At 40.0% G+C, this 19,220-nt stretch overlaps 1 protein-coding gene across 1 annotated transcript in view; it reads right to left on the reverse strand.

The window, feature by feature from the left end:
* kcnh5b (potassium voltage-gated channel, subfamily H (eag-related), member 5b) overlaps window positions 1–19,220 on the reverse strand; it is a 131,447-nt gene that overhangs the window by 88,645 nt on the left and 23,582 nt on the right. The window contains exon 6 of the mRNA XM_061063571.1: window positions 13,438–13,830. Coding sequence (XP_060919554.1) covers window positions 13,438–13,830 — 393 coding nt within the window. The remainder of the gene's footprint in view (window positions 1–13,437; window positions 13,831–19,220) is intronic.

Here is a 19,220-nt window from a genome sequence, read left to right on the forward strand (position 1 = left end):
CTGCAGTATTAATGAGGACAATGATAGTTCTTATTTTGTTACTTGAACCAGAAAATAGTGTCAGCTGTTTTCACTCCATTTTCTCAACTCTGTGTTCTTTTCTCAATTTTTTGTTTAATTTACTGCTCGAATAACTTCATATTTAAGAACCAGTAAAATTGCATCTACTGTTAATTTGAGAAGAAAAAATATCTAAAAAGAAGCAATTGGCAAAGGTGGTTCAGTGTTTTTTTGGCAATAATCTCCAGCAATATTGTAAATCATGATGGTAGCTCTAAAAATACTTCATCAGGCTATCATGGACTCAAACTATGTATCTACTTAACATTTTATTAGTAAAAATGTTTTCCGATGCTGTAAGAAACAAGAATTATGAACAGTTTGTCCCCTGAGCACACGGACTAGTTTATTTCCTACAGTAAAATGTCTAATTCAGTGCATCTTGTAAACAAATCTTTATTCAACATATTTGAAGAATCCTTCTCAGAAACCCAATATCAGCTAGAAACGAACAGTCATGAAGACAAATATGATTTAATGACCATTACTGCCACACGCAATCTGAACTATAGAAGGTAAATATTAATGGACGAAGCCTGGGTGACGTCACCCATCTGTCACAGCAGGGTGCTCTGGAGGCTCATCAGCAGCAGCAGTCGCCATGCAGGAAATGCTGTCTCAGAAGACTAGAGTCCATTTACCATTAATACAACAAAATGTTGACAGTAGGCTGACTACTCAAAGTGCTTTTTCACCACATGTCACACCGACCCCGTTGACGTACGACCGACTTTACCAACTGAGCCACAGCCTCCTGCTCCAGCTGAGATGATCCCCTGAATAAGTATCTTATAACACTGTTATATACCACAAACTTCCTCAAACACAGTTGGCTGAGAGAGGGACTAAAAATAAACAAAACAGATTGTTTAGAACCACAGGAGCAGCAGCAGCACCCTGAGGCGTCGGCACGCTCTGAACCATACGTTTGAACACAATTAACAAAGCAGAGTGTTCGGAGCAGAAGAGGTTTAACACGTTAAAGTCTGAAGCTCAATATTTACACACATTTAAAAAGTAATACTTTTCTCATTTAGGAGCACAGAGAGAAAAGTTGTTGAATAAAACCTGCAGGGTTATCTAATGGTGTAGGCTCTGGTGTTATGTAATGAGGCAGGAGACTGCTGAGGCCGAGGCGTGGTGCTCTCTGCAGCTTCCTTCAAGCTCCTCACTCTCAGCCTTCACCTCCATGCTGACATTCATTTTCAGTCTCCATCTTCAAGAACCAGCTCCTCAGTAACCGACCTTAGAGTTTATTTTCTGCAAAACATCGGGACAAAGGTTTCACCCTGCAGTTTGAAAAAGGCTGGCAGTCCTCGTCTGTCCTGATAGAAAGACTTAGATTCTCAATTCTGGAGTTACATCTTGAACTTTTCGGCTAGTGAAATCTTGTTTTAAAGGAGGTGTTCCCACATCCCACTATCTCATGAAGAAGGTGCGTAGGACATTAAACTCATCACTTTGAATCAAAGAAAATCCTGCACACTCTTTCAAGGCATCACCAATTTATTAGAAGAAAGAAAAAACGTTTCCGTCCCGTCCCTCTGAACCTTTCTCAGTGTGTTGTCTGATACCACTTTTGAACGTAATCTGTTAAACCGGTATACACTGAACAATTGTATAAAAGTCCTGTTGGAATTTGAGCACAAACTGTCCAACTGAATCATTTATGACGCACGACCAAAACTCACGTTAAATGTTCTCACACTGTTCGACCTTGATTGTTGGGCCCGACCTGAGAGCTCACTCTGTACGAATTCAAGCGAGACAAACGTCCATCATTGTAAATAGAAAACTCTCCCGGGCTGAAGGTTGAAATCAGATCTCTGTATTTCAGTTTCTCAGATGCATGGCTGAAAATACACACATCGGCAAAAACGCTCACTCTCTCTCACACACACAGTCTGCATCACCGACAAACACAAGTTTACTACATACCACATAATAAATTTGCCCTGTCAGCTTGAGGTCTGCAGTTATTTCCTGTTGATGTTTCTTCCATTATAGGAAGGGGAAGCCAGATACAGTTTGGCATGCCTGCTGTTGCCATGGTGAGTTTGGACACCGTCTGTCAGTTTGTGCGGGCACAATTAGGAAAAAATTCACAGTCGGGGAATTGATTCATGGCTCTGCTCTCCCAATGCAGGTGTGTGCAGTCTGACGACCAAAATATCAAACCATCCTAGAAAACCATCTGACCGGTGGCTAGCAGCTTGTCGAGCTGTGATCAGCTGTTGTGCCTCGATGTAAACTGGCAGAAATTTTGCCTGGTGTCTAAATCAGTTGTACGACTCAAAAATCATATCTAAATCGGACTGAGATGGTACGGTGTACGTACAGCTTTACAGTGCTGTGTGCTTATCTATAGGAACAAAACTGTAAGATCTATGATTATTTCTTACCATGTGTGAGATCTTAAACATTTTCAAATTCTGTTAAGATATTAAAAATCTTTTGGTGCGCGCCTGGCTTTATGTCAGAAGGGAAGATTGTGTCACAGGTTGAGCTGCTTCCCACCATGCACAGTACAAGTTTTGGACCCAGTTTTTAGATGTGTAAAAGTCTAAGAAATATGTAGAGTGCGGTTTATGTGTTTCTGGGCTCATCCTTAAGAAAGCCCCTGGTTATGACATAAATTAACTATGTTTTGTTGGTAATTTGGTCTCGCTGTCTAATAAGACTCATTTTCTTTGATCTTTACTTGGTCCTAACTCAAGTCTTGCCTAAGCAGATCTTTATTGCACCTTGGCCTTGTCTCAGACTCCTGATGCAGGGTTTTTTCCGATGTCACACACCCAGCCAGCCCTCTCCACCTCTCCACCTCTCCACCTCTCTCAGCCGCAGCTTCAAAGGCCTCCCCCTGGGACTCGGACAGCTCCCAGCTCATATGTAGATGCCTCTAAATTAAGCCGCCACCGGCCAGGGTAACACAGATGAAAAGAGCATGAGTCAAGAGCGCACAACGCATGTAAAAATCATGGCTCATAAGCACCTGTTTATCCAAACAGAGCCCGGCGAAGTGAAACGGCGTACAGACAGAGATTACACGTCCATCGGGAAGCTCCTTTCTCAGCGCCGGCTTTTCCTCTCATTATTTTCAAAGCGCAGAAGGCACTGTTGCATGTTGCTGACAGCACTGGGAGCTTAACGTGTTTTCAGCACTCAATCCGGCGAGCATTAAATCATTTCAAATGTCTCCGCTTTAAGCAAGAGAGTGTTATGCCTCAATTCAGTCACATTGTCACTCAGCAGCAACAGCAGCCAAAAGCAAGACCATCACTAAGCAGCAAAAGCACCAAAAAAAATAACCTTTTTTTTAATCCTTTATATATTTTGAACACATGAATAAACTGAATAAGTTAAATATAATGGTAACAAAAAAAAACCATTTTGGTAAATCAATGAGATACAAAATATAATCTGTGAGGATAATTAGATAAAGAGAGTTAAACTAAATCATAAACAGACAGCAAGAGACTCTAATGTAAAACTCAGGGTACCAAGAACAATGTTTCCAAGGTAGTTCAAATCTCCAGAGTTTTCTTTTCCATTGGTTTTCTATTGGTTCTCTCAGGCTAATCCGGACTATTTTACCACTCCTGCACATTTTCCTGGATTCTATAATTTCATGCTTTAATCCATTTATATGCCCTTTAATTATGGGTGAGACAAAATATTGATATTGGCATATATCGTCCTAATTTGTGTGATACAATAATCTTAATGCTTTTGCAGAATATCTTTATTCTTACAAATCAGGCACAAATCTCTGTATTGAATGATAATGTATCGTTGGCCAAGTACCAAATATATTATCGTAACATCTGCACCCCCCCCCATCGTATCATATCATATCTTGTTGTATTGTAACATATCATATTATGTCATGTCTTACCCCAACCCTAACTTTATTAAAACCTTTTCATGTCAAACATGATTCAAAAGAAAAGGTGTAAAAAGAATTAACAAAGTCTTTGGTCAATTTGAATATCCCCGTAAGCCAATGACAGCAGGCCAGAAGGCATTATACCCTGGCCCTGAAATATGCACACCTTAACAGAAATAAAGCCATGTAAATGTTATTGATTACACCTGCTTCGAGGAAACTAAATATCTGCTGTGAGAAATGGTCTATTTTCTATTGTTCTATACTGCGTTCACACATTGTCAGCAAAAAGGTATAACAATACATAAAAGGGCCACTCAACCCCCGAGGCTCTGTGTATTTCTGTAACATTATCCGACGCTAAATCACCTGAACGCAGCATTCATCAGTAACCCAAACTATCCATCTTCCACTTAGGCAGTGTGATGAAAACAAAGGATATAAAACTAAATGATGTGCAAACAACAAGCTTTGATGGAGTACATTAAACGCACATTGAAACAATTGAATTGCCATGCTATTTTTGACGAACCATATGACGTGTCTCAAGAAGCAGAAGAGCTTCATCCAAAGAGAATGTACAGCGAGGTTTATGGAGAAGAAAATAAAGACAGAGATACAGTTATTTTGGTATCCAAACTGATGAGATGATGATGAGAGAGATGATTGTTCTTTAAAAAGAAACTGTCTGTGGCAGCAGAATAATCATGAGAATAATGAGCAGGTGTGGACGGACAAAGTAACAAGTAATTAGGGATGGAGATTTTGAAATTTAAAGTATAACATACAATTTTTGAACTATGTTGAATACTCTGCAAACAGTGACAAGTTACAAGAAATGATAAGGTATAAAACAGAAGTACATCTTCTTTACAGTCTTTTTTTATTTGCTCTGGGAAATTCGTCTGGTTCCACTCTGGTTTAGACGGAATACCATTCGCCCTGATTCAGGTTTGAACAACCCATCGGCAAACTCTCGTCTTGAAAAATGAAGCCGATGCAGAAGTGCAAAATCCGGCAGTTCGTCGAATCTAGACCGATGCTGAAAAAGCCTTGTTGATTAGAGGTTTGAACTAGCTACCTAGCCTAGCAATCTACTGATTTGTCACAAGTCCGACTGGTAGCAAGGGGAGTTATTTTGGTTGGCATTACTACCTCCCATCACTCTGCCGTCTTTCATCCCTGCATCTCATCTGGACAATTAAACTCAACCAGCAGACACATTCAACTCCATCTTTCTTCTTCTTCTTTCCTCCATACCTGCCCTCTCTCTGTGTTAACACGATAACATAAAAGGAGTGTTATTACCACGCCCAAAGCTGCATTATGCACAGCTTCCTCACAGCTCTGTCAGTTTGGCCGGCCGCAGCGGTGGCAACACACCCGCCACACAGAAAGGTCATCCTGGATTAGACCTTTCTGAGTCGCGGTGGCGCCTGCAGACACACACTGCGAGCTCCCCACGGCCTGCCAGGATGCTCTGTGACAGCAGGTGGCTCCGGGACCCATGGGGGTCCCTCCCTGACTGACACAAACACATGCGCCCCACCACAACACACACACGCTCCATCTCCTCACACCACCTCTGCTGTAACCTCAAGCAACATCAACACAACTCCACGGGAGAATGTTACATCATTGTTTGCGGTTTTACAGCCAAAGCTGAACTACGGTACATCAGTTGTTGTGCTGATGTGCCAGCTGACCTGTATGTGACTCAGTGTAGGTGTTCCTGCTCCAGAGATATAAAAAACGAACATCCAACAGAAAGTAACAGAGAAAAATCTTACATCTTACTTTGTATAACGTGTAGAGTTTGTTCTTTTTTTTTTGTTCTTGGCTAAAATAACTTGTGTAAAAATATTTAGCATACAATGTAACTGTATGTTTTATTTATTTGTAGGACATTTTTTAGGTGTCTAAAGTTTGAATTACAGCCCTGTTATAGGTAGTACAAAGTTTAGCTACTGTGTCGGTACTCGAGCTGTCCTTCCAAACAGACGATGAGCTGACATCTTCTGAGTTATTCACACTATTAGAACCCAGTGTAAACCCATTTAAAAAAAATCCAAACTACCCTTCAGAGTCCTTGAGTCAATGTTATGATTGGTCTTGAGTTGTTTTAGATTAACCAACTGGGAAAAAATAAAAGTTTTTAATTTGTCTTTCTGGATATTAATTTAAGATGCTGCTGATGCTGGCTGCACAATTTTCAAATTGTAACAGATTGTATTTTTAAATGGGAGACCACAGACACATATTACCTGCTTTTTGTAAAATGTCTCAAGATAACATTTGTTATGAATTGGCGTCATACTAATGAAAGGTTGATTGAACGCACGCATTAAACGATTCAGCCGGACTGCGAGACAACACTCCTCCTGTTTGAAGTAATCATTTCACAATGATATACCTATTGCACAGACACTTGCGGGAATAATTGTGAATTCAGAGGAAAAACAAATATGGAGGATGGTAAAGATTGTTCAGCCCTATTGTGGTATTTGGACATTATAAAAAGGCATGCATGTTGTTTCCATTATTCCACAAGCTGGTCTTCTTATTCAATATTCCACTTGGCTCAGGCACAGTTGTGTTTATGTCGGCTGCCATGATTGTGAGCTGCCTGCTTCCCAGTCTGCTTGCTCTCATTGACTATTGCTGGTACAGTACTCCGTCTGAGGCAGCATGGCCCAGAATCTCGATATTTACAATTTCGAGATGAGGTGAGGCTCTGGCTCATTCGGGGGCAGTAAAATAAATGTATTGGCATCATACGCTTGAGGATTATTTTGACAAATAATTGATGGCAACAAGCCTTGAATTGTGAAACTTGCAAAGCCACCACATCCCCAGGTCTAAGGGATGACACTGCTGGGTAAAATGTCACGATCGCTCAAACGAATGATGGTATAAAAATAAAATAATAGCTGTATACTATATTTCCCTGAGATAGAAAGTTAAGATATTAAAGTTAGGACTTGGTAATGACTTGTAAGTCCTCACAGCCCCTGAATATGTATGTACATCAAGGTCCGGGACTTGGCAGCGCCTTCATATCACCAGCTTGGCAGACTCTTCCTACCTGCATTAAAACACGACTAAAAATACTTCCTGCCTGCTTCAGCCATCACAGACGGGAACCGGGGGAATTCAGTCTGCAATAAGTCTATAATAATCTTTGCTATTTTCTTTCACACGGCACCTAAAGCTGCCCACACACTGTCCTCAGTCAGCACCCATCTATTCTTCTGCTCTGCTAATACGGGAAAGCAGAGAAGTCAATTTAGAAAAGAGGGGAAGAGAGACACTGTCTCAGTCCTGTTTAGTTGCTGGGAATGTATGTGCCATTGATTTCCCTTCAGCCTGTCGCTGTTTAAAAGACAGGGACGGAAAACTCCACCCAGCGGGGTCGTATCGAATCCATCAGTGGCCAGCAGAGAGTGGCTGGGCAACGAGAACACCTGAACCAAGAATAAGACTCATTACAATGTACCATTCAGTGAGGGGTAAACAGTACCAGCAGCAGGAGAAAACACAAAAACATGAAGAGGAGGAGGTTTAAACAGTGAGGATAAACTGAGACATGCAGGCTCAATAAAGTTATGTTAAAGAAATATGTTAAACACTTCTGTCTGATCTGAGCCACATTCTCTAAACATTTCTTTATTCCCTCAATAAAGATTTCTGTAACTTAAACTAAGTACTGTGTCCCAGGAGGGTCTTAAACTCTTTCACTGGCTGGTGGTTACTGTTCTAGACTATTATTTACAATACTTAATATTACACCAGAGCAATGGTAAAAAATAAAGTTATGAAAAAAGATATCTGAACACAAATCTAGGCAACAGTACTTTTGTTTATCCATGATAAGAGTTTATTCCACTGCAGGTAACAACGGAAACTTCTGCAGTATATCTGAGACCAAAACATCTGTAACCTCTCACTGCTGGTTTTCCCTGACATATTTTAGATACTTGACAAGACAAAGCAGCGGCATGTCTGGCTTTGCTAACATGCTGTAAACATGAGGGGACGGAATATTAAGTAAATAATATGAAGAGGTGATGGTGCTTTCAGAGGATATCACTGTTCATTCTGCAAGAGTCACGTCTGACAAAGACAAACGCTAAATGTTTTAAACGCAATCTTTTACCAAATTCAAAATATCTGAACAAGATTTTGTTACAAAGGATAAATGAGTGAGAGTTAGGAAGCAGTTGAGGGTGTGAATTCTGTTAACACGGGTGAGTTTGCATGTGTGTAATCTGACGCCGAGAGATGCATAGTCCGACTCGTCAACTGTACCAACCTTCTGCAGGGAATTTCTCAAGTTCTACTGAAATAAAACAAGCAACATATGATTCCATGTATAAAAGTAATTTGTGCATTCCTCTTGGGGAAGTGGAAGATCATGTTGAGGTGGTGGGCCGCCATTCCATATGAATGTAAGGCTATCACTTTTAGCTTTATTAAGCGCAGGGGCAACACTAAAATCTTCTTAGCCTAATTGCTTAAGGGCCCAGAAAGAAGAAGAGATTTATACTTTTACATTACTGGTCTATGTTTGTTCCCTGCATAAGGCTAAGCCACAGTCAAAGTGAAAGTACCTGTACATAAATCTGTTTGTCAATGAGCAGGAGACCTCATTGTGCCAGAGACAATGTGGCTGGTAATAGATTGCAAGTTTAAATAATCAATACAGTCTATGTGTAGCACTGATACTTTTATTAACTGCTGAATTTATTCAACCACTTTGGCCTACACTTCCAAATCTTGAAATCCAAACTGCATGTATCACTTGGCATAAATTATTAAGACACACTGAAGCGGCTCATCTGAGTGCACAAAGTGTGGCTGGCACGCAACCACACGCTAAGAAGAACATGCAGGGTCTCTGTACCAGATTTTTTTTTTAAAACAAAGCACTACCTCGCCTACATAACAGGTCAGCTGTGTCCCATGTCTTCCTTTGACAGATTTATTGTAAACAGTAACTTTTATAGATACAGACAGACAGACAGACACTACTCGGAATCGATCTTGATCTTAAGATTGGTCTCAGACCACCACTGAAAGAGGCTATTTTTCCACATCATTACAGTGATTAGAAGGAAAAAGCCCCTTGGTCTTGTCTTGGTCTCGGAGCACTCTAGTCTGGGTTCGTTTGGTCGTGACTACAACACTAATCAGTAAAGACAATTTTTAATTAGTTGTGCATAAATATAACTGTAACACTGGTATTCCATTGGTCATTTTGTAAGTTTCCTGAAAGTGCAAACTATGTTTCACTCATGTCGGATATAAAAACATGAATATATAGTTTATTCATTTTATGTGCATTGTGTTGTTCAGAACAGAATTACCATTCTGGTGGAGGACTGAAATTAATTTTTGGCATGGAAAATTAATAGATGTTGAAACTTGAGCTGCTGGCAGCTTAAATATTGGTATTATTATTACTGGCACTCAAAAACTCATGTGATTACGCCCCCACTTGGCAGTCAGACAGGTACACACGCACACACACACACACAAACAAGAACACAATGAAGCCTGCCGGTGCACAGGCACTTACCCACACCATGTGTTCATAAGCATGCACACACGTCTGCTTTATTCACCCACACATGAAAAGATTAAATACTCAAACATGAAAAACAGAGAAAGCATGAGTACAACATGACCAGACAGCATTTGTTCTTTTTTCCCCCCTTATTTTGGACTCAACAGACCGGTCCTTCCACTCAGGCTGAGGACTAATTAATTCAGCAGGAAATCAAGTGGAGAAGCACCTTTAATGGACTTCAGGCCATATTGATATAACTCCTCGATATCTGACTGGTGTAAATGGGCGTGAAAATCACTGAGAGGCAGCTTGATCCCTCGCAGACCTCTCCTAGAATTCAAACAGCAGGGTCATGATCTAAAAAAACTGAAACCCCAGAGGGGGTAACTATATACCTTTTCTTAAACTGCTTAAAGACAACCAAACCTCTCTCAATCAATGTGCTCTTTCAGGGCTTTTTAGAAAAAGCAGTGGTATTGGATTTCTCCTCCACAGTTAAAAATCTAGTTCAGAATACAAACGGCAGAAAAGCCCTTAGTATTTTACTCTCCTAGACCACGACACATTCCTCAACATTGGCTTTTGTCATGGGGTCAAGGTGTAGAGAGACAGTAGAATAGAAAGAGGACCAGGAATAATCATGTGAATTTCAATGAAATCGACACTAACAGGGCTTGGACGGGAAGACTGACGGAATGTTAGCGATTTCTATTTCTCAGCACTTCACAAGCAAGCTACCTTTCATTATCTCAGCCTGAATAAAAAGCAGTACACCATCAATAATTAATCAAGAAGCTTTACGAGCTTATTTACTAAAAATAGAACCTGCTGTTGTGTCGCACAGCCCAACGAGACAAACAGTCGCATTACCAGCTTTGTGAGTCAGAACTTTCGCTCAGTAATGCGTGGAGCGAGTCTGGGCCAGGCTTAAAATACCAGTTAAATGTGATGATCTATTGTTGTTTAGTAGATTAAGTTTAACTATGCGTCCCATATAATGGAAGAATAGGATTAGCAACAATGTGTAGTACTGTATGGATGAAGCCAATGGGAATGCCAATAGTTTAGCTGGTCTTTTGACATAAACCAAAGTATTAAACGGAATTAAGTTGGACCAAGCAGCAGCTTCTAGCAGCTTCTTTTTTGACAATTGCTTAAGGTATTTCATTACTCTTGAGGAAAACTTACTTTCTGTATCACATTTTATAGCAGTCCATCTAATGTTCGGAGGCATTTTAATCATAGTTTAAGATATTTCTCCCACAGTTGTCCCTAATCGAAACAAAATATATTACCAAAATCATCTGAATGCAACGTCTGAACAGCATGAACAGAGGCGCGGCTTGTCAACAGGCAAAGCAGGTGACTGCTTGGGTCCCAGGACAGTAGGGGGCCCCCCCGAGGGCTAAAAACATGAAAACCACAGCAATGTCTCAAAATGTGCAGAGTTTGCAATGACAGTTGGAAACCTCCCTATGGGGGCCCCATCTGACCGCACACACAAATAGAATAGTAAATGACTAAATGTTGCCAGTCCTTAAAATGTGGGAGAGACACTTGAACATAAATTCCGCTTTCCTTACATCATGGTGGTTGTTCTTTTAAAATAATACTAATAAAAACAAAATCATTTTTTTTGGTTGGTGTCACATTATTTAAATCGTAATGGCGATGTACGCTGGTTGGAGAGGCCCCCTGTAAAATGTTTTGCCTGAGGCCCAAACAAACTCAAACGCCATTGACCATTAATGGCTTAACAGAATTTTATGACCATCTGTCCATTAGTCATCCAGATGTTTCAAGCCCAACCAAAGCAAATGACTAAACAACCGTCGTTCCAAGCCAATTCCAAAGAAACACAAGAGGTTTCGCAAAAAAACGGTATCAGTTTGCCACTTGACACAGCATCCCTGCAACTCCCATAGGAACACCCCAATCTTCTACATATCTCTAACTCAAAAGGCACTTCTCTAATTCATCTACCAGGACTTCTCTCCTTTTTCTGCGGATCAAAATAGATTTCCATCCTACCACCATTATCTTTTCTCCTTTCTCTTGTCACCCAACCACGTATTAAATCTCCATCCCAGATGTTTTGTATTCCATAACACACAGAGACAGGCTTCTTTCTTCTTTTAAATGCACTAAAGGCCCTTATCAACACATTATATTAAAAGGGCCCGTAATCTGTATATCTTATATGGATACTAGCATCTGATTAAAGACCTTCAAAGTTCAATCGGTATTAGATGAAATTAGATAGCATTCTTGTTGTCTGAATTCCTGTTACCTGTTTTTCATTAACAAAGAGGACATTCAAAATCACATGTTTGTTGCCCCTTACAGCTCCTGTGAGGGTTTTAGTGATTTTGGCACCACCTATCAGAGCAATACATTGTATCGCTTTGCTAATGTTTTCCACTTCATGCATAGGAAGTGTTTACTGACAACAAATTATTATCCTAGCGCATCCTAGCAAATGTCAAAAAGGTTTTTTTTTTCCAGTATAGTCATCTAACACCTACCCTATGCCAGCAGTTATAACCATTAAAAATGATAATATAGATACAGACAATCTTGATGCTAATGGTCCCATTTGTTTTTGTAAGTCATTAAGAAGCACCACAACTATTTTTAGTCTATTTCAAAAGCCAGTTGAAAACACCTTAAAGGGGCTTTGAAAAATGTGGCCACACTCTACAGAATTCTTTAACGTTTATGTGATCAAAATGCGAGTCAGACCAGATGACGTCTTGCCAATCTAAATTCATTCTGCATGCATTTCCACCTTGTCCACCTGACTTTTTCTTGGTCCAGATAAGCTGTCACATGTTAACACCAGGGCTAAATGGGGTCACAGACGTCCACTGAGACTCAGCTGAGGCCAGCAGCTGGAAGCTGGACAATCAGCAAACTGCAGGAAGCAGTTAACATAATGACATGATGAATCATCACCTCCTGAGACTACTCACTGTAATCCAGGCAATCTGGATATAACACAGTTAATTCTGTAGAGTTGTGACCTATAATCTGCCTTAGATTCAATTAGAAACTATCTGTTTAATTATTTCTCTATAGATGCTTATTTAAAGAGCTGTTGCCGTGTTTTTTAGACTGGTGGTTTAAAGACACAGTTGTCTGTTTGTCCTGTCAGTTGTAGGAAGGGGTCTGAGGATGTCTATCATCTGTCAAATCATCTGTTGTAAATGGCTCGATCCCATTTCCAACAATGTTGGATTCCACCCCTTACCCAAGCTTAGTACCAATCAAGCTTGCCAGTAAAACAGTGGGTGAAGAAACACATGTTATTTGTCAGTATGTAACAGAGTATAGGACTGTAAAGCCCAACATCTCACTACAACTATCCTAGTTTTACTCAACAGCTCAACTTCAAACAGCTGTGTTTACTACTCTCATGGCAGATATGCCATTTGTTGGAACAGAAAACTCAGAGGTGGTAACAGAAACTAGTACAACCCGTTACATTTTAGGATGCAAGAAAGCTAAATAAAAGGATTTTAGCGGTTCCATGGTCATTTGCAAACATACAGCCCCCTTGTAAACCTTCAATGAACTCCTACTGCCAACCAAACAACTGACTGTTCATTCATAGCCTATATAAATAGTTATTTACAGACTGTGTGGGCGAAAAACCAAAGAAGCCAGATTTTCCTTTAAATTAATTCACAGTATGTTTACAGTTGGGTAGGGCTGCATGAATCACATTTTCATTGTTATCACAGTATGAGTAATACAACATTGCAACAGTCTTAATATATTCAAAAACAGACTGTTGTAGCTATAGCTTTTCCACATTGGGTTTACTGGGTAGTCAATAGACCCAATAGTCCCTTGCATTACCTCCCTTACAACTTAAATACACTCACAACTAAAATAGAAAATACTAAAAACCCAACCGTACCTCATCCACGTTCTCGAAGGCATTGATGATGTCATAGGGCAGGCAGGACAGCAGGTCGATGACAAACCAGGTCTTCAGGTAGTTCATGCGGATGAGCTTGGGGTCGGAGATGACCTCTCCGCCTGGCCCCACGAAGGTGGTGTGGAAGTTGAGGACGATGTCCACCAGGAAGATGACGTCCACCACACTGTCCAGCACCAGCCACACGATGTTGTTCTGTTTGGTCTTGAAGGAGACGTTGTAGGGCACCATGATGGCCGTGTAGAAGGTGAGGATGAGGATCACCCAGTCCCAGGTGGTCTTGAAGGTGCAGTAGTGAAGGATAATGTGGGGAGGAGTCTTGGGGGCCTCCTGCTTGTACTGTGGCAGGATGTCTGAGTTCAGCTGTAAGACCTGGTGATGAGACAGAGCACCAAGCGTTAAGTCAACAGATCTTTCCTTTAGGTTCCCTTAAACCAAATACATTTACTCAAAAAAAAAAGGTCATTAAAAGAATCAGTATTAGAAAAGAATGCAATTTAACAAAGTGATCAATAACTGTAGCTGCTTCATTTGCAGATTCACTGTAAAACTGAGTATCATGTTGATTTTTAGACTGACCACAGGCCTGCCTGCCTTAAGCTGCCAAGTCAGAACCGTCATTAAGATGAATTCTTTAAAAGCCCATTACTGCACTTCATCCTGCCAACTTTTGAATCTCGTTTACTTCCTCGTGTTTAGCATCATCTGTCTTTTTATGTATTTCATTCTTCTTCTGAAACCCTGTTTAAATTACTTTCTTTAAGAACATGTCGTATTTCAACCTCAATGATTTACAAATAAATAAATACTTGTTTAACTTGTTTTATCGAGTGTTTAGCACATGCAAAATACCTTTTAAATAAAAACATAGAAACATCATAATATAAATGATCCTTTCTACATTGAACTGTTTCTTGAAATTTAAATCATTAAGATTCACTTTTTTATGAAGGTTCATTCACAGTTTTGGAATGCATGTTTTGAATGCTCTGAATTCCCTATAGGTGTGAGTGTGAATGGCAACAAGGAGTCTGACTGAGTATGGTTCTTGCCCATTGACAGCAGGAGCTGATCCCCAGCGCACTGAAGCTGTTAAAGACCTGCTAGCTTGTAGGGACTTTTCAGCGTGGAGTGAAATTGCCTCTAGGTGTGAATGTGAGCCTGTCAGTTTTTTTCCCTCTCTTTGTTTCAGCTCTGCGTGACAGGTGACCTGCCCAATGACCGCTGAGTCCAAGTCCAGCCCCCCTGCAAACCTCCAAAGGAAAAGAGCGTTAAGCTCAAAGATGGATTTTTAAAAAATATGTTACATTCTAAAACTGTTCTCTTTTTTTCAATATAATCTCTGCATTTTCAGGAAACTTTCCCTCAGAAAAATTCCTCCCAGGGCACACACACATTAAAGTAAAACAGAAAAAAGTAGAAAAAGAAAGGCAGTTACTTCCATATTTTAAATGAAGAGCAAGATAACAGGGAGATCCATTGATACATTCAAATATGAGTTGTAGTTGGATGATGAGGCAGGTTTTGTCAGTCTGCTTTATGATATTTCTAATGAACCAGCAAGGTTTTCTTACAGAGTCAGAGAAAGTTTTTTTCACATTTATTCTTAAAATCTTTTCGACTAAACGAACAGCAGATTTGTGTCTCCTAGGATTAAAAGACAAAAGGGATGAAAACAAAGTAATTCAACCGATGACGAAGTTTAAGGAGGAAAACAAATAGCAAAAACGTTTTATTCTACAGTAGTCATATTTACCCCCTGTCTTGAGAGAGATGGACAAAAAGCAAGGAGAGTAAATCAAGTCAATGTTCTTTTCTGCAATTTTGATCTGTTCTCACATTTTTGCTGCTCCCTGAAGCTCACTGTGACAAAACAGCATAATGAATACATTTGGTATCTGAAAAGTAAAAGGAATGTTGAGGACAGAAAGGAGAAAAAAAACATTCAGATGAGAGGGAGAATGAGATTTTGCCAAAAAAGAGACAAAAAAGCAGCCATAATTTTATTGCAGCGTGATGATGATGTCCCCTGCCGAGCTCGGCCTCCTCTGCAGAGCTCAGACTACATTAACACACAGCGGTTTGATTTCATCAGCAGAGATCACACATTCACCGTTCAACTCGTTTCACACTAAACGGCACATTGTTCTGTTCGTATCCAGCCGCTACGGAGATGAGCTGTTATACTGTCTTCAGAGCAAAATATATAATAAATGATTATAGTTTCACATAAATAGTACTAATCACAACGCTTCCTGCTGTTCAATAGAAAAAATACTCCATAATATATTTAAGATAACTGCTCAAATGACAGCTTTTATGACTGCTTTTGGTAGTTATAATAAAAATAATAATGATGATAATATATATGATAATATTTAAATGTTATTGCCACTTCTGCTGAAGTGTTCATCACTTTAATATTGAGCTACTGCTCTTATTGATAATTATGAATATGATTAAATTCCTCTGACTCCTACTGAAATCAATTAAGGTGCTACAGTACATGGTTCACATAAACTGCTGCATGAGGCTGCTATAACCCCTATACAAATTTAGAACAATTTATCCAAAATTGTCAGCTGGTAAACAATGTAGTTTGGTTTTCCAAGTTTGGCCAACATTAGCTGCGCTAGCACCGCTCCGATGGCCTTTGTTAGCCTAATTTGTCCACACAGTCGGACGGAGTGAGATGTTAAGTCGCACAGAGGATCAACAGCGGGCTTTATTCACACCAGCCTTCATCCGATCTGAACCTTATCATCAAAGCTGCCACTCAAACAGACCGAGGTCAACAGCAGCACTGCCTCTTTAAAATGCTACTGCCAATTAGCAGCCCAGGGGCATCATGGGGAGAAAAATAAAACATCCCTGCTTATTTGACACTCGACAGAAGAAGCCAGCTGTCCCATTCAGACTGCAGAGCAGATGTATCACCTGCAAACTCTAGTGAGCGTGCTCAGAACATTATGCAACTCAGGCTGGGAAAATGGCAAAGAGGGTGTATTAGCTTGTGACTGATTATGTGTTTTCCCTCTTCCTTCCTCCCCTGCCAACATTACTCTCCTTAGCTCCTCTCTCTTATTTCCTACCAGATATCTTTCTCTTCTGGCTACTTCTGTCTTCTCAATCTTTCCCCCCCAGCATTTTGTCTGCACAACATACTCACTAACAGAGAGCCAAAGTAAGACAAGAACTTTAGTTTCTGTTAGTCACTATGTTGGATCATAGCTTACTCAACAGCTTGCTACTTCCTCACTCCAAATAAGAAGTGTTATACATTCTTTCAAATATTTGACCCATGTGAAAAAAATACTTTGCCAGCAAAAACAAGCAACTGACTTCTCAAAAATCAAACTGACTTATTTGTGTGGGGTTGTTAAAATTGTAGAAAGACAAGGCGGTCTAAGGGTTTAAAGACTTATTTGGGTAACACTTTTCAACAGACAAGTAACATACATTCAACTAAATATTACTAGACTATACAGCGCCACAGGAATGAGTCCTAAAACCCGGAAGTAAGTTAGCATTTGAGCGCCATGGGGTCTAACGTCTAAAAGTCATTGGGGATTTTGAATGGGTTTGTGGCTAGACGTCTGAAATAAGGTCTGTGGTTAACACAAGATTAAGAGATGTTGCCGTTTTGTTAGACCACATAAACTACGTTAGGTTATACCCCCACTTGTGAATTTTGAAGTTTTTACGCGTCTTTAAAAAGGCGGTTGCTAACAAGTGGCTAAATGTGACTACAGTGGTTGTCGGGGACATTAAACGTCATCTCGCCGGACACAGAGGCCGGGAACTCTCTCACTAGTCGGAGATGTCTCAGAAACGTGCGTTTGCCACAGAGCTTATTTTCTGCAATGATCCAAAATCCAATGCAAAAATCCCATAGGCGAATTCTCGTTAGACCCCATGGCGATGCTACTTCCGGGTTGGCCTACAAAAATACGTCATATGGTTTGTTCTCTATAAAGGTGCATTATCAGTAGATATGTAGTTGCATGTCTACAGTGTATCAGTTGATATTCAACAAGACTTTTTCAACAGACACAACGCATCAATTTAGCACAGAAAAGAACAAACGGGATGGGAATTCAGACACCGATACAACATTAAAACATCCGGTTTATTTTCAGAATAAAACTCTCCGTTTGACGGTTCAGAAAAAACGGCCGTTTGTGTGTTTGTTTATGTGTTTACAAGATTTGTATATGTATAACAAGAACATTTATTTGGACAAGTTCAACTCTGTAATCTCAGATTTCAAAGAGCTGAATGACCTCTCAAAAATGAAAGCACTCCTGGGAGGAGGAGACGGGGCATATCTTGCTGCCCAATATATATCCACATGCCACAACCTGAGGGACAGTGAATGACCGAACGAGGATACTGTATAATTCATATAAAATCAATGAGAATGTTGTGTTAATGTTCATATTACTGTTTGTTGTGTACTGTCCGGATATTTGGACAAATTGGATTTTGATCCTTTGGCAACATTGTTATAGTTACTTTCATGTGAATAACATCCCTTTGAATTGAATGAAATATGGTTTTGAGAAAATGTGTTAAAAGCAGTGTAAGCTGTTACATTCTAATATTTTAAAGGAAGCATGTTGTCTGTTATTATTGTTTCCTCTGAGAGTGTGGCTCGTTATTCCTATCAATTCAATAATGGACACGGTCATAATTCTTTTTTCGGTATATAAATAAAGTATTAGTAGTATAAAAATACTTGAACTACTAGGCTTTTAATTGTTCATACTTAATAAGGCTTGTAGTAAATGTTCATTGGAGCAACAGTTTTTGACTGTAAGTACGAGCACACCTCCTAAAAAGTACTATTTCCCAAAATCCAGCTATGTTGTAAACTGGATTAATCCTTTCCTTCTATCCTTCTCTTCCCTCCTCCCTTTTAAATTCTTGGTTCCCTCTTCTTCCCAACTTAATTCATTACTTCCCTTTCCTCTTATTCAGCTACCTCTCTTTGCCCTTTACCCTCTCTCATTTCATCGCTCATTTCATATCTGCTCCTCTTCCATTCAATCCTCTGTCCTCCCCCTTCCCTCATCACCTTTAAACCACCCTGAAAGTAACACTTTTGCTAAAAACCCACAAAGCTTTGCACCTCGTGAAGCTTGAAACTCAAACAAATTCTGATTAAAGATGATACACCTCACTCAGACCCTCATGAATAAAACAGGTAGGTGAGTGATGGTGAAAGACGACATTGAGCCGTCTTCTCCCCACACTACGAAGTCAATTTAGCTAAACTTCGAGCAGCAGTCACAATCATTGGGAGTGCCCACACAGCACCCTTCTTTTTCTCCCCACCCAACATGAAATATTAATGACACCCTTTCCCGCACCACTGGTTGAGTAAAACAGCTGCAGGGAAGTTAGCATGAGATTGTAGAGTAAGTCAGGGAGGGCGGACATATTAAGGGCGTGGTCGGCTGTGAGTGACAAAGTACAATATGCTCCCATGCTTTTGTAAATCTATTAATACATTTGTCTGATATGTGGTTGCTTTACTTCAGCATTAGTCAAATGGATTGAATGTGGTACTTAATGTTTTATAGGAGGGTTTATTTGTGCAGAAATAATGTAAAGAGCAGAGAGCTGCTATGTTGGCATATAAGAAATGTGTGCAAAGAGGTACAAACTTCCAATGTAGTTACTTTCTGTTTCCTCTTCCTGTTTAATTTAACCATCAGCTGAATTAGGCCCCGTGCCCACCTAGCGTTATTTCCGGGCAG

This window comes from Labrus mixtus, chromosome 18 (genome assembly GCF_963584025.1).
Source record: "Labrus mixtus chromosome 18, fLabMix1.1, whole genome shotgun sequence".
In the NCBI taxonomy this organism is placed as follows: domain Eukaryota; kingdom Metazoa; phylum Chordata; class Actinopteri; order Labriformes; family Labridae; genus Labrus; species Labrus mixtus.